The sequence below is a fragment of the Anneissia japonica genome, unplaced genomic scaffold (assembly GCF_011630105.1).
Source record: "Anneissia japonica isolate Jap-2015-1 unplaced genomic scaffold, ASM1163010v1 scaffold785_len581690_cov155, whole genome shotgun sequence".
Classification (NCBI taxonomy): domain Eukaryota; kingdom Metazoa; phylum Echinodermata; class Crinoidea; order Comatulida; family Comatulidae; genus Anneissia; species Anneissia japonica.
This window is the reverse complement of record NW_022739772.1, coordinates 82,596-97,368: the sequence shown is the minus strand read 5'-3', so window position 1 is coordinate 97,368 and position 14,773 is coordinate 82,596. Positions and strand designations below refer to the sequence as shown.

The following is a 14,773-nucleotide window of genomic DNA, read 5'->3' as shown; positions in this document are numbered from 1 at the left end:
ATATATATATATATATATATTTGCGCTATATAAAAACTGATTATTATTATTATTATTATTATTATTATTATTATTATTATTATTATTATTACAAATATATCAGTCAGTTCGTGGATATGTTGGTATTTCATTATTTCTATTGTATAGTTTATGTATGTAAGCCTATCTTGTATTTATTAACCAAAGGATAAACATCTCAATTCTTTGTTATGCTTATGATATGGTTGCATTGTCTTCTTCTTTATTTGATCTTCAGCACATTATCGATATTTGTCAATCTCATGCTGATACTCATGATATTGTATATAGTAACATGAAATCAAAGTGTATGTGTTTTTACCCGTCTGTTAAGAAATCCGATTCAAATCCTGAAACTGTTCTTGATGATAAATGTCTAATAAGGTGTAAAAATGGGCAGTTACGCCCCCTTTTCCCCCCAGTTTTTAAATATTGAAATATCTGTATCTCATTCACCGTTCCCCAGTTTTTTGTCAAACAACTTTTTTCTGTCTTAGAAAAATCAGTTCTACAACATATCAAAAAATGTTTTCCTCCGGAGCCTGACTAACAAATTCACATATCTTGGTAATATCATAACTTCTAGTCTAAACGATAATGAAGATATTGCTCGTCAATATAGATCGTTGTGTATTAGGAGAAATGTCCTGAAAACTCGTTTTCGTAATTGTACAATTAATGTGAAATGTTCTTTGTTTAATGCCTATTGCATTAATTTTTACTGTGTCAATTTATGGTGCAAATACACATGTAAATCGTTTAATTCACTTAAAGTGTGCTCCATCAATGCATTGCGGTTATTGTTGAACAATCATGCAGTGCTAGTGAAATGTTTGTTTCCAACTGTCTTCCCAGTTTTGGCGAATTCATTAGAAAAACCGTCTATGGTTTTATTGAGAGGGTAGGAAATTGTGAGAATACATTAGTAAAGTGCATAATATGATCACGTTTTCAAGGACAGCAGTTTATATGTAAAATGAATGTTTACATAAATGCAAGTTTGAATTGTACCTGAAAGATGTTTTTCAGTATATTTATGTCTATTTATTTATTTTATATTCTTTAGTATTGTAGTCTATGAACTAGTTTTCGAAATAAAGAGAATGAACGAAATGAATGAATGAATTCATGCGGAGAATGTTTCTACAATTTTACAATAGGCCTATTACACACCATTCACACAAAATTTGTTCCAATTTAAAGTATAATTATAACTTCTGCGGTCAATTATAGCATCTCCAAACACTGAGGTTTGTCTGGGCCCACTCAAACAAGTCTCGCATATTACGCGCAGCAATGTCTTCTTCACCAAAAATAGTGGGGCTAAGGTTGGAAGGAAAATTCAGGCGGACCTTGGTATAACATCCCTCTTCGGGGTAGAGAGAGTGGTAGTTGGATATGAAAAAGGTTTCGAAGCAGCTACAAGGCTTATAGGCAATAAAGGTTAGAACATCAATATGTCTACCATTTCGAATTCAATTCCCACAGAGTGATTTTTGAAGAACAACAGCGAAGCGAACATTTCTCGGTGGAATGGAAGTCGCCCGTAGTTTTGCAAGTCAAAACTACGAACTGGTTGAGCTGAATTCGAGCAATCATCGACATGTTGAAAGGGGAAGGCCAAATTCTTGGGGTCCTGGCCCCCTCTGGTCCCCATTGGCTACGCCACTGCATTAACCTACTTGAAGAAAGTAAATTTAAAACGTATTCATGAAGTATGATCACCTGACGATATTCAAAAAAGGTGAACAAGCTTTAAAATATCGAAAAAAACAAAACGTACGTGACAATATTTCAATTGTTTTACAAATATGCTTTCAAAAACATTGCTTGCTTAAATATGTCTTGTCTCTTAATTTATACGATTGTGCGCAGGAGTAAAGGTCTGTTTACACTATGACAATATGATCAACTATAAAAAGCTTAAAAGCATTTTTCACATAGAAAATAAAAGAAATAAGAGAAGGTTTCACACTAGCACGATTCGATAACGATTAATTATTATAACAGAATAATTTCACAAATCAAATGAAATGACGCCATAATCATGGGAAAACGATGAAATCGTTTTTACTAGTACGATTTTATAGTTTTCCAATGATTGTGACATCATTTCATTTGATTTAATAAAATATTTTGTGTGTAAACTTCTCTTATTTCTTTTATTTTCTATATGAACAATTGCTTATCGTTAATCGTTATCGTCATAGTGTAAACATGCCTTTAGTTCGCAATTTGGGGGATAAAACGACAATATCCCGAGGAAACCTTAAGCAAAACATTGAAATACAGTTTAAAAACAATTAACAAAAACAACAAATACAATAAAAAGTATACTTTAAAAATACCATATTTATTCAAATAAACGCCCCGGGCGTTTATCTTTTAAGGGTGTTTGTTCGAGGTAGGCGTTTATTTTTTTGGTTTATAACGGATACGTTATATTCTCAAATAAATGCCCCATGTATTTTTACTGTAGGTATGGAATTACCACAGATAATTATCTTGGAATGTGTTATTGCGTGATTATAACGACTCATTGATCCCAACTATGTTAAGAAATTAAATTCTACTTTAGTAGAACATTAATAGAATGTTCTGAGAATTATGTAGACTTATTAGAGGGAGGTAGTTTATTCGAGGTGGGAGTTTAAAATGGGGCGTTTATTTGAATAAATACGGTATATTGAAAATGCCTTTAGTTTCAGTCAATCATATGGCTCACGCCATATAATTTAAGTTCACTATGACTAATGCAGGCTAAAGTGAGTCCAAGCTGGAATTAATAAGATCCAAAGTGTCCTTGTCAGGGTACAGGGACAAACGCCGGCCCCGCAATCATATTTCCATTAGCGGGAAAAGAAAGGACACTTTCCCTCTGACAACCGATATCTGTTGGTAACTTATATTGGTTGTCAAGCTTTCACGAATGAATAGATGACGTTCTTTTTCACTGTGGATTTCCATCCATCACGATGATATCGGCGTTTGAGTGACAATTTTTACAATTGTATGGGCTTTGATTGATAATTGATTATTTTAAAGTTAAATTAACAATTTTAAATGATAAAATTCAGTATTGAATATAAAGGTAAATATTATTAATCAATATTTTCCTATGCATTGCTTTATTAGATTTTTTTTTCTCCAAGGGGGGTCTTGGAAATCGGGGGCCCAGTTTCAACGAACCGCCCGAACCTGTGGTAGTTACGCCAACTTCGAGGAAATTTTAACTTATAATGTGCAGTAGGCCTCGGCCTATGTAAAGATACATACTATTTACAATCTAAATTTTCATTTAGGCCTATGCATTGCTTTATTAGATTTTTTTATAAGAGGGCTGGGCCCTTATAGATCAGGGGCCCCTGGAGCTTAGGGGCCCAGGTTCGACGAACCTGCTGAACCTGCGGTAGTTACGGTACGCCACTGGTGGTAAATGACAACAGAAAAATTATAGTCATATTAATTTCACAATATTCATTGTAATGAGGATTCACCTAAAAATACTGTTTTTAAGTCATCAGACTTGTTAAACTTCACATCAACTGTCTGAAAATGGGCACATAAGGCCCCATAAAAAAAGTTTATCACCCCACCCCCTCCCTCACCACTTTTGGGGAAATTCTGATATTTTTTTTTCAATCATCATAATTTTTTATTTCAAACGGTCGTTTTTCCATCTTTTTTCACAGCTCAGGATTTCTTGCAAATATGTTTATTGGTACAACAAAAACATATTTTTTAAATATAAATTTGATTCCATTCGTATGACTTTATGTGTCCCTAGGCTATATGTGTCCCTAACCGTTGATTTACTTGTAAACATCGGTAAAATGCGGGCAAGGTTGGCAAAAAAAAAAAAAAAAAAAAAAAAAAACTCTCCCTCCCACATCAGTTTTCAGGGGTGGCGCCGGGGGTGGGGGGCCTACATATTAGTAGACTCTAAAATCGATTAAATAAGCCTTTGAAACCCCTCAATTTCCCCTCCCTTCGGGATCCTGGCGCCACCCCTGTCAGTTTTTATTCTTTGATACATAGGGTGTTAAACTAATATTTTTTTTGTGGGGCCTAAATTGAATTCTTTTTTTTTTTTTGCAAACCTGCTCGCGATCCAACGCAAAAATTTGGCGACCCATTTTTGGATCGCGACCCATAGTTTGGGGAGCGTGAAATTCTTCATTCGATCTCCCAGGTCCGCTTTTGAACTTTGACATCAAAACAAACAATCATGGCGGTTGCGGTCGATAGGGTGGATATGTTGTTTAATGAAATGATTCTGCAGTTGCGGGGACAATTGTCATCATTTAGCGACGCATTTGCAATTGTTGGGGCTATTTACACTACACAGAAGACATTGAATATTGTCTGTGGATGTTATAGGGCAATTTCTGTGTATGGCTTGCCAAAATTGAGGAGAAGACCAGACCTTGTTAGCCGATATGGTCCGTGGGCATGTGAGTAAACCCCGCCGCTGTCATACGGAAGCAGCAAACGCATGGTTGGCCTAGGCCTAGCCTAGACCTAAGATACATAGCCCAGGCCTTCGTGTTCGGTTTTGTTCAGTACCCAATCTTTGGAATCACCAAAGAAATGTTTATTATTGGTAGCTCCTTGCCTTGGAATCACAGCCTGTTAGTTACAAAAAAGCGTTGTTTTTACTAGGCCCTAGCACCTAGGCTTAATTTTCTGGATTATTGTTCACTGGTCTTTTTTATTTTCTTCTTTGCTGCATTATAAATCTGTTTTATTGCTCTAATCTGTATATAAAGCCCCAAAATGAATATATGAGGACCATTGTCTGTAGTATAATCCCAAGATATATAGGAAGAATTGTTTGCCTAACTTTCTTGTCTAAGAATAAATACAGTAACAAAGCTACAGTGTTTTGCTAATCTGTATATATTAAACCCCAAAATAAGTGTGGTCAAATTGTATATTTTAACCTTGGATATTAAAAAAGGCAATCTCAGTAATGGTAATTGTCCCTATTATAGAATTGTATCAAACATAGTTCATCAACGAAAGTTCATAGTTGTATGATAAAAGAGGTCTCTGGTGGAAATCGAACCCGTAATCTCACTATCTCGGCAATCGTCTTCCTTTTTAGACCACGATAGAGCACTGCTTCCAAGAGTATGTGCGCATGTTCCAATTCACAGATTTTCTACAATGACTACTAACTAGCCTAATCAGGCCTCCTCTGCCAAATGGGCAATTTGTAATTGCCAGACATTCTAAAATCTCAGTGATAAAAGTTAAAATAATACCATATCTATTTTAGAATAAACACCCCAAGGCGTTTTCATTGTTGAGAAGAGTTTATAGCTTGTTGGCGTATTATACCTGGACAAAGTACAGTAATCAGATCACTGACAAACCATCCCAATCTCAAACATAATTATTGTAAAAAGACGTTCGCCAAATGCTTTCTGCATCTCTATAACGTGTGTTCGAATTTTGTTCGAGTTCCGAATGCTATTCGATTGTCAATAGAGCGCCCCCTACCTCGTGGTAGTAGTACCCATCATGCCTAAACAGGATTTACCATTTTTCCGCCATCTTTAATTGCTACATCATGACATAGTGTCTACACCCCTGTTGGTGGCAGTAGACACAAAAACTTGTGCAGATATTATATTTTTTTTTGCCTGCAGTGGTTACCGGGTGTACGGATGGCATTGGAAAAGCATACGCCCAAGAACTTGCCAGTTGTGGTATGAATATCATTCTGATAAGCAGATCCAATGATAAACTAATAAAATGTGCCAAAGACTTAGGTATGTATGTATTCATTTAAATTTAAGATTATTATTTTTATTTAGTTATTTTTATTTAATTCATTCTGAAGTAATTAGAAGTAAAAACTTTCAGGGATAAAAACACAGAAAAGTACAAAAAGCAACTTATGTTCACTGTGGTCTTTTAAATGAGAATACTAAAATTACAGAATAATAATAGAACAATAAGGAAACAATACAATAAATATACTTTTTCAAAACATCAGAGTTAGATTCAACAAATATTGACATCATAAAAATTAAGTTCAGATAAAAATTATGAAGTTCAGATATAAATTAATTTTTTATTGTAAGAATAAAAAAAAAGATTAAAATACAAATATATGAGTATATATAATTATAAAAATGCACTGAAAATTTGGATTACATTTTATTTTAAATTTACTCATTAATTAAATGTAAAAAATAAGTAGCAATATAATACAAATTATTCAGTATAAAGAAAAAGTAAAAATAATATACAGTATATACAAATAATTTAATTATATAAAACCTATTTTATTTTATTTCGAACATCATCCAACAGCAAAAAGCCAATTACAGGATGTCTTAAATACAATACATATAAATATAAAAGATATATAAAAAATGCTAAACAAATTTAATAATTAATTAAATTACATTATGAAATTGGAATAAAATTTTACAAAAATATTGCAAAGAGGAACATCCTAGGAAAGAAATTGCAGATACAAATAATACAGATAAAAATACAAATAAATATATATAAACATACAAATTCAAAACAAGTGAATAATTAATTAATTAATTATGAAATTGGAATTGGTCAAATTTACAAAAATATTGTGAAGAGGAACATCTTAAGCTATCTTATTTGAATAATAGTTTTATTGTCAAAAGTGTGTTTATTTAAAGAACTAGTTTTGGGTAGATAACATTTGTATTGGCTAGGTTCAGGATTGTGCGAACAATAGAGAGCTTTCAATTGTATAACAACGGTAGGACGTAAAACGTAACGACGTCACTAGAAGTCATCTGCGCATGCGAGAACGTTAAGGTCACCTCGTCGAGTAGATTCTGGAACGCAATTTGGCCAAATCTGCGTATGCAGAGAACGTAGGACGCTAGGTAGGACGGTCACGCATGAGTGATTCCGTTCTAGTGTCGCGTCGTCACACAAATCGAAAGCTTCCTAATAGCCACTTTGGCCTAGCGGAGACACTAGTGACACACTCGATTGGTAGGCAAGAAATTCGCCAAGTACTGTATACGAGAGAAGCACAGGAAATCATGATAATGGTTTTCTTGTTTTTTGTTGTTTGCCAAAATTACGAAAGCTACATGGATGAAATTCACATATGGCATAGTTAGGAATCGACACAAAAAGTAAAAATCTATTCAATTATATAGGGAATTTCATCCATATGTAGCTTTCATATTTTTGGCACTAAAAAAAAAAAAAAAAAAAAGAAGGCCTATCATGGTTTCCTGTGCATTTCTCGTATTCTTGGCGAAATTCTCGGCTACCAGTTGTGCGCGCCACCAGCGGCCAATGTAAACACAGAATGGGGTCTATATGAAGTAACGAGGGCATGAAGTTATATTCATGAAATAGACGGTGGGAAGGTTGTACTGCAACCACATTCTGATTGTCATTTCACACCATAGAAATGTTCAGAGAAATCATTACTCTGGTTAAATTATTTCTTTACAGAGTAGTGGCGGATCCAGAAATTCAAAACAGAGGGGGCCCTGGGAGGGACTTTCTGATTTATGATTATGGCCCCCTACATGGCTGGAAATGACACTCTCAGATATAAATTTGAATATATTAAATTTTATTATTTTTTTTAATTTAAAAAAAATTAAAAATCCTCCACCTTGACGGAGTAATGTAATAGAGAGTCATAAATGAATCAGGATTTTTTCTCAAAGATATGTAAAAATATGCAATGATTATATCAAAACAAAGTTTTAACAAAGTTTTCGTTTATGATAGATCAAAAGTGAAAGTGACTCCAAACTAGAGAAAGTGATGACATATTAACTTTATTAAGTCCAAATAGAGTAAGTGAGTGCCATATTAAGTGCCATATTAACTCAGCGTTTCAAATTCATTAAGTCATCATCAGTCGAAACGCTGAGTTAATATGGCCTCACTTTCTCTATTTTAAGTCACTTTTGTTCTATTTTATTTAAACATAGTTAATGCATGTTTTGGTTTTCATCTGTGTTTATGTGATAATAGTTTTTTTCAACAAGCTACAATCTTGAAAAAAAAAAACCCACTCATGAAAAAACTCATTAAAAAATTCAATTAAAAAAAAACCAATAAAAAACAAGTTAACAGGCAAGTCCAAAGTGTGCTATAGATGTACAAAACAAGGGCTTTTAAAAGTCCTCTTTGAATTAAGAAAACTAATCGAAAGATTAGTGCCACTCCATTAGTAAGTTCCTATAAAAATATGATTATTTTATAACACTATCTAAGCTGGAAAAGTAATGAGGGAGGGAGGCTTTTTATTTATATTTTGCTAAAGCCAAATATCACCCTTGGGTTGCTTGCTGGTGCTTTAGTATTCAATGTAAAATACATGATTAAAAATATAGATAATACAAGCAATATATTAACTATTACTATAACAATGTTTTTACCCTTCAAATGTTTTGTTTTCCAACACTATATAGGTAGAAGACATGTGGGTGGGGATGATAAATTAATCTTTTTTTTTTATTGGGTGTAACAAGATTCTTTTACAATTCTATTTATTTTCATCCCATAAATTCCAATATGAACCAAAGTATTGCAATGCTTTATTTTATTCCTTTTAGAATCACAGTTTAGAATCCAGACTCAGGTGGTGACAGCAGACTTCAGTCAAGGGGGCGCTATTTATGCAATGATTGAAGAGGAGATTAAAGATAAAGAAATTGGTATACTAGGTGAGATCAATTTCACTGCAGCTGTTTCTTTTGACATGGCTAAAAAAAACAAAAGTGGTTGCAAGAATACTTTTTGATTTTTTGAGAATTAACATGTAGTGTATATAAGCACTAACTGTATACAGTCAGTAGCCACCATGTGATCCTCTGTCACCACGGTTACAAAGACCAGTACCAGTACTTCTGATGTTGCATGCAGCTACTGCATCTGCTACTGTAAATACTGTAACTTTTGGTACCTGTGGCAGATCCAAAATAAAGGCGGCTTTATAGGGAGGAAATTTTATGGATGGAGAGTTCAGCCCCCACGTGTTTGGGGGTGAGGTACAAAATTTAGAAAACACGTCTATCAACAAGTTGTAACAAACAAGTAAAGCAGCAAATAAATAATTAACCAAAATAATAATAATAATAATGATTTTTTTTTTTTTTTTATATATTTTTCTATATAAATTTGAATTAATAATCCCTTATCCTGATGGATCATGGAGTTCCTATGTGTGCCCCAAGAGTGCAGTGTGTTTGATGTCATGAACAGTGGTTTTTTTTATACTGTTTTACTGTTCATTATTATTTGTTGTAAGTGTTTACCTGAACAAATAAATAAATAAATGTATTTATTTATTTATTTATTTATAAAAACACTAATAAACAATAATAAATAAAATAAAATAAAATAAAATATTATGGCTATGGCACCTCTCGCTGGTCAGAAATGCACTCTCAGGCCTAAATTTTAGTGTAATTTTCCAATTTAAAAATATTATTTGTAATTTTCAAACATTTAGGATAGTTCTAGGCTGGCTACCCCTTGAATCCGCCTGGGGCTACTGCTTTTGCATCGGCAGTTGGTGCTGGCATAGCTACTTGCAGTTTCTAAAACCAGTTGCTGTGGCTACAAATTTCAAGTATTTATTTAATCTGCTGAAAACTGAGGTTGTGTATAGCACAATTAAATGGGTTTTTGTTCATTTTATTTTTTCCAGTGAACAATGTTGGTGTGATGTACTATCCTGAGTGTCTCCACGAAATGAATCTGGATCGCATATTCCAGTTGATAAATGTTAATATCACAGCTGCAACAATAGTAAGTTATTGCTGAACGCACCAAACTTTCTAGTGCATTAAAAAAAATATAGCATGTAACTTCTTTCACAATGGACTAATGTCAATCAAAATTAACTGACCAATCAGGACAGGAATGTGCTTGTCCCACGTTCACACTAATTGTTTTGTGGGACCATAGCAACGATAGCTAAGGGGTGAGGCTCAGCAGAAAGGCATATTAGAATACTGAGTGCTCATGTGTGATTATTATGCAAGTATGTGGGAGCACCACTTGTAAAAACAAAGCATGCACTAACAGTTCTTTGTCTGTCAGATTTATTGATGTTTGATCAGACTTTTTTTTAATAGTGTATGTTTACTTATAAGCCAGTTTGTAGTTAGAACGGTGCTTGCTCACATTCAAGGTCAAATCGAGGTCAATCAACATAAACCTATGATGTGTGTATGGTGTTAAATTCGATTGACCCCGTTACGAGCATGCGCAGTTCGAACTATGAATTTGAATATACATCTGACCCAAAAGTTTGTCTTTCCATTTCATTAAAAAGGAGCATAATTTATCAAAGTCTGATAAAACAGGGTTGAATAGACAGACTAAAATTGCTTTATGTCTGGCTTCTTGTTTTATTTTTTATCAACCACAGTGTATGACTCCTTGAGAATAGTGTGTAAAATCTTTTTCTCATTGGCTAGGAAATGTTGTTAGAATTGAACCTTAATGCTAAGTATTAGAAAGCAAGCATCTTAACCAACAAATGACAGCTTTTTTGCAAGCATCTATGATGTTTCTTGATTGATATATTTAATACAAATTCTTCGCCAGATGAGCCGTATTGTGCTACCTCAAATGGTGGAAAGGAAAAAGGGAGCTGTTGTGAATTTAACAGCAGCAGCCTCTATCAGACCCAACCCACAACTAGCAGTATACACAGCCACTAAGGTACAGTTTATGTAAAACGTTTCTACTGCTAGCATGTAAAACTTACTGCATTGAAGCGGTAATGCTGCCCCTAGAATATTACAATATAGAAATGATTTGTCCAGGTAATGCTATATAGATATTATCATCATAATTATCTTTGCCGACAACCGCCGTCGTTTATATAGTCATCGTCATCATTAACATTAGCATAATCATCAATAATATCATCAGTATCATCTTCATAATTCCCACATTCATTATCATCATAATCATCTTCAGATCATCATCACTGTTATCATCTTAACTATCATCATCAACACTACCACCATCATTCAGTTTACCACTATAAATCATACACCTTATCAATATCATCATCATCAATATCATCATCTACATCATCATTGTCATTACAGCTGTCACCAATCATAATCACAATGATTGTCATTACCACACATGAATCATCATCATAATGAAATATCAGTATCATTATTATCATCATTATCATCAGTTATCTTCATCATCTCTTGTGGCAGTTGTACTAGCTACCACCCAGTGAGTAGAACCAACATTCAAGTTTGGGGGGTTGGGGCGGGGTTAGGTTCCCCATTGAACTGCCCAATACCCTGTCAACCAAGATTTGTCGAACCAAGAAAGGAATTTTTTTTCTTAGCCAAATTTCGTAATGAGACATCTCAAAACAGCTTAAAATGGGCCACAATTGTACTAGATGCCACCAATGAATTTGTCAAACTAATCAACTAATATTTGTGTTTTGCCTTAAACCATATCTGATGTCTTTTTAGACTTATTTAGATTTCCTGACACAATCTTTACAATATGAATATGAAGACAAAGGAATAACAGTACAGAGCCTTATGCCATGCTACGTTGCCACTAAGATGACCAAATATGGGCAGAATGTTCCAAGCCCTGGCTACTTTATACCGTCAGCTAGTCTATATGCAAGAAGGGCGTTGAGTACATTGGGTGTGTCTAGCCGAACAACCGGATATTGGCCACACCAACTTCAGGTAAGCAATACCATAGTGACTATATGATACTTATGGATAATGGTGGTTCTAGGAGAGGTAGGGAACACAGGGGGAGTGGGGGAACATTATACCAAGACCCATCCTGGACCCCACTTAGGGACGGCTGCTTCTGGACTGTCTCCCACAGTTAAGTCCTCCTCCTGACTTTTTAAGTAATCCTGGTTATGGGCCTGCCCCCAATTAACATTTAGTTGCTCTACCAAAAGAATTAAGGCCAAGTTTGTATAATTCATTGCTCTACCAAAAGAACTACTGTATATTAGGCCAAGTTGGTATAATTCATTGGATTTTCAAATGTGAACACAATTTTTTTTTTCTCAATGTGTCGCATGATACATACATTTTTCCTGCCTTTTAGGTTTTTAAATTACTGTGTGTGCTTTGATTATTTGAGTCATGTCCTGGAATGAATGGGAAGCTGGACACTTACTGCGCACAACGGCCACCACGATTCTATGGAGAATGCAAAGCACGATGCGAACGCAACGCATCTTTTTGTTTAATGACTCTCATTGTCAGCAGTCGGCATTGCGTTGTCTAGTGCTCGCATGCAGAAGAGTTGGATTTGACGTACTTGTACGACAAAGTTTTTGCCCTGCTTTACCCTGCTTAATATTTAATAATTTTTGCATTTACCGTATTTTTCGAATAAACGCCCCCACAAATACACATCTCAGCATGTTTATTTTTTCCTTGACTGAACGCCCCACTAAATGACTAACAAACGGATGGAAGCAACATCATTCTCAACACTCTATTAATATTCTACTCAAGTAAAAGTACATTTTTCTTACCTGGTTGGGATAATAAGTCCTTTGAATCATGCAATAACCCATTTTGACGGTAATTTTGTGTTACAGTTCCACATTTACAGTGAAATTAAGAGGCGTTTATTTGAGTATATACGTATCAATAAACATCTCTCAAAAACCCTTCTCAATAATGAATAGCCTGGGGCATTTATTTAAATATATATTGTATATGTTTTTGAGATTGAATCAAGAATGACGTGGTAGTTCATTTTGGTAACATAAATGTTAACTTTTTGCGTGTCATTATTTTTCCAACAGTTATGGATTGCAGAAATGATACCAGATAGGATGTGGCTATGGGGGGCCAACATTGTCAACAGTGCAATAAAAAGACGAATTGTGCAACAGAAGAAGAGAGGAACTTTAGCGTCAAGCTCTTCATAGTTCATACTAAATATATAAATGATTTAAAGAAACACACCAATGAAATAAATATACAATTAAATGTTCTTGATATACGTATGTTGTATGTATGTTTGTATGGTATATATTGTCTGAAAATTTTTAGTACAGTAGTTAGATAACCAGACGTTCCGTCGATTGAAAGTTCACCTGAAAGAATCCTTTGATCGGAGACGTTCTGCTGACAGGTCAAGTTAATTTGCAAATGTTGCTTATTATTTAGAGTTTCTTATTTTATTGAAAAGTATAAGATACTTTTATATTATTTTACTCTAATTTTCTTTTATCGAATCAGTGCAGTGCTATATCTATGAATGAATGCAATTAGCGTAAGTGACATGGCTTTTCTACTGAAAATTACAAAAGTAATGAATTGTGCCCCTCTCTCTCCCTCCCCACTAATCCACGTCATACATTAGGTCTAAAGCTGATTTTATTTTTGTCCATTGTATGTATTGAAGGTTCCTATAATGATAGTTGCTCCATCCCAAGTGGACAATTTCACAACACACTCACAAAATAATGTTTAAAAATGTTTCTTGCCAAATATTTTCTTGTAGTGCCATATATATTGATACATTATTATGTTGTGTTTTGTTGACTGTGCTACACATTTCTGCTTGACTTGCATTGGATATCTTGGTTATTTTAATTGTTTTATAAAATGCAGTTGCAATTATCATGTCCGTAGTGGCCTTATGTCAAAAGATAATATTTGAAAATGATGTTTGTCGTTCAGATTACCATCTTGTATTGAATTCTTGGTTTTTTAATAAAATTAAATATTGTAGTCATTTAAAAAATAAACTTGTCTTTTTTTATCTTTGTGATTAACTTCAATATTTGTCAGCTGTCAAAATCATTGATCGCATTTGGAACTCAATGAGACAGCCGGACAAAGATGGATTTAGCATCTTCACTGTGTTAAAAAATGAACACAATGTAGTGAAAGTAACAAATCTGGGGTTGTAACAATTTCAGCTCAAGTAATATTTACAATATTGTCTCCACTTATGAATATAAAATAAATACTACTGTCCTCAACGAAAAGAAAATATGTGTCCAACTTGGCTGGGTTGCTTGGCAACCACCATCAAGAGAGCAGCATAGCTGAGTTAGCAAAACTGGTGGTAACCACTGAGTGTGTGTTGGACTGTACAGATCCATTGTCAACCTTTGCTCTCAATGTGTTCACCATCATTTGCAAGAGATATTCAAGCTGTTGGTCCTGTGTGCAAGCCACCGAGTGTGCGCTGGACCGTGGAGATCCATTGTTAACCTTTGCTCTCAATGTGTTCACCATCATTTGCAAGAGATATTCAAGCTGTTGGTCCTGTGTGCAAGCCACCGAGTGTGCGCTGGACCGTGGAGATTCATTGTTAACCTTTGCTCTCAATGTGTTCATCATTTGCAAGAAATATTTAAGCTGTTGGTCCCGAGTGCAATATGGACCGGGTGCATGTTAAAAGAACGCAGTACTCTCATAAAAAAAAAAAGTATTGACTGAAAATAAGTCTTTAGATTTGCAGGGGTTATCCAATCAAATTCAAGGTGGACTACCTGAGTAGTATGCTGAAAGATCTTGTGCTTGTTCAAAGAGTGTACTGCATTCCTTAACATGCACATAGGCCGTGGGGCAAGACTTTTTTTGTACCTTGTTTCGCGAACTTCTTTTTTTAAGATTGTTAGAGCAGTGGCGTATATATGACTCTTGAAATGGGGAGTCTGATGGGGGTGTGAAGATGGAGTGAGTGCTATTAGCGAAATAAGTGATATGAGGTGAATTTTAACTACTTT

General features: G+C 34.4%; 1 protein-coding gene across 1 annotated transcript; it reads left to right on the top strand.

The window, feature by feature from the left end:
- Positions 1 to 4,218: 4,218 nt before the first annotated feature.
- LOC117118007 (inactive hydroxysteroid dehydrogenase-like protein 1) lies at positions 4,219 to 13,786 on the top strand. Its single transcript, XM_033262503.1, has 7 exons — positions 4,219 to 4,472; positions 5,673 to 5,795; positions 8,610 to 8,720; positions 9,707 to 9,807; positions 10,612 to 10,728; positions 11,514 to 11,741; positions 12,833 to 13,786. The coding sequence occupies exons 1-7, from the start codon at positions 4,247 to 4,249 to the stop codon at positions 12,956 to 12,958; spliced, it is 1,032 nt and encodes a 343-aa protein (XP_033118394.1). The 5' UTR covers positions 4,219 to 4,246; the 3' UTR covers positions 12,959 to 13,786.
- Positions 13,787 to 14,773: the final 987 nt, after the last annotated feature.

Coding starts and splice junctions, on each gene's coding strand:
- LOC117118007 (XM_033262503.1), top strand. CDS start 4,247: ATGGCGGTTGCGGTCGATAGGGTGGATATGTTGTTTAATGAAATGATT. Junction 4,473..5,672: donor CCGATATGGTCCGTGGGCAT/GTGAGTAAACCC, acceptor TTTTGCCTGCAG/TGGTTACCGGGTGTACGGAT. Junction 11,742..12,832: donor ATTGGCCACACCAACTTCAG/GTAAGCAATACC, acceptor TTTTTCCAACAG/TTATGGATTGCAGAAATGAT.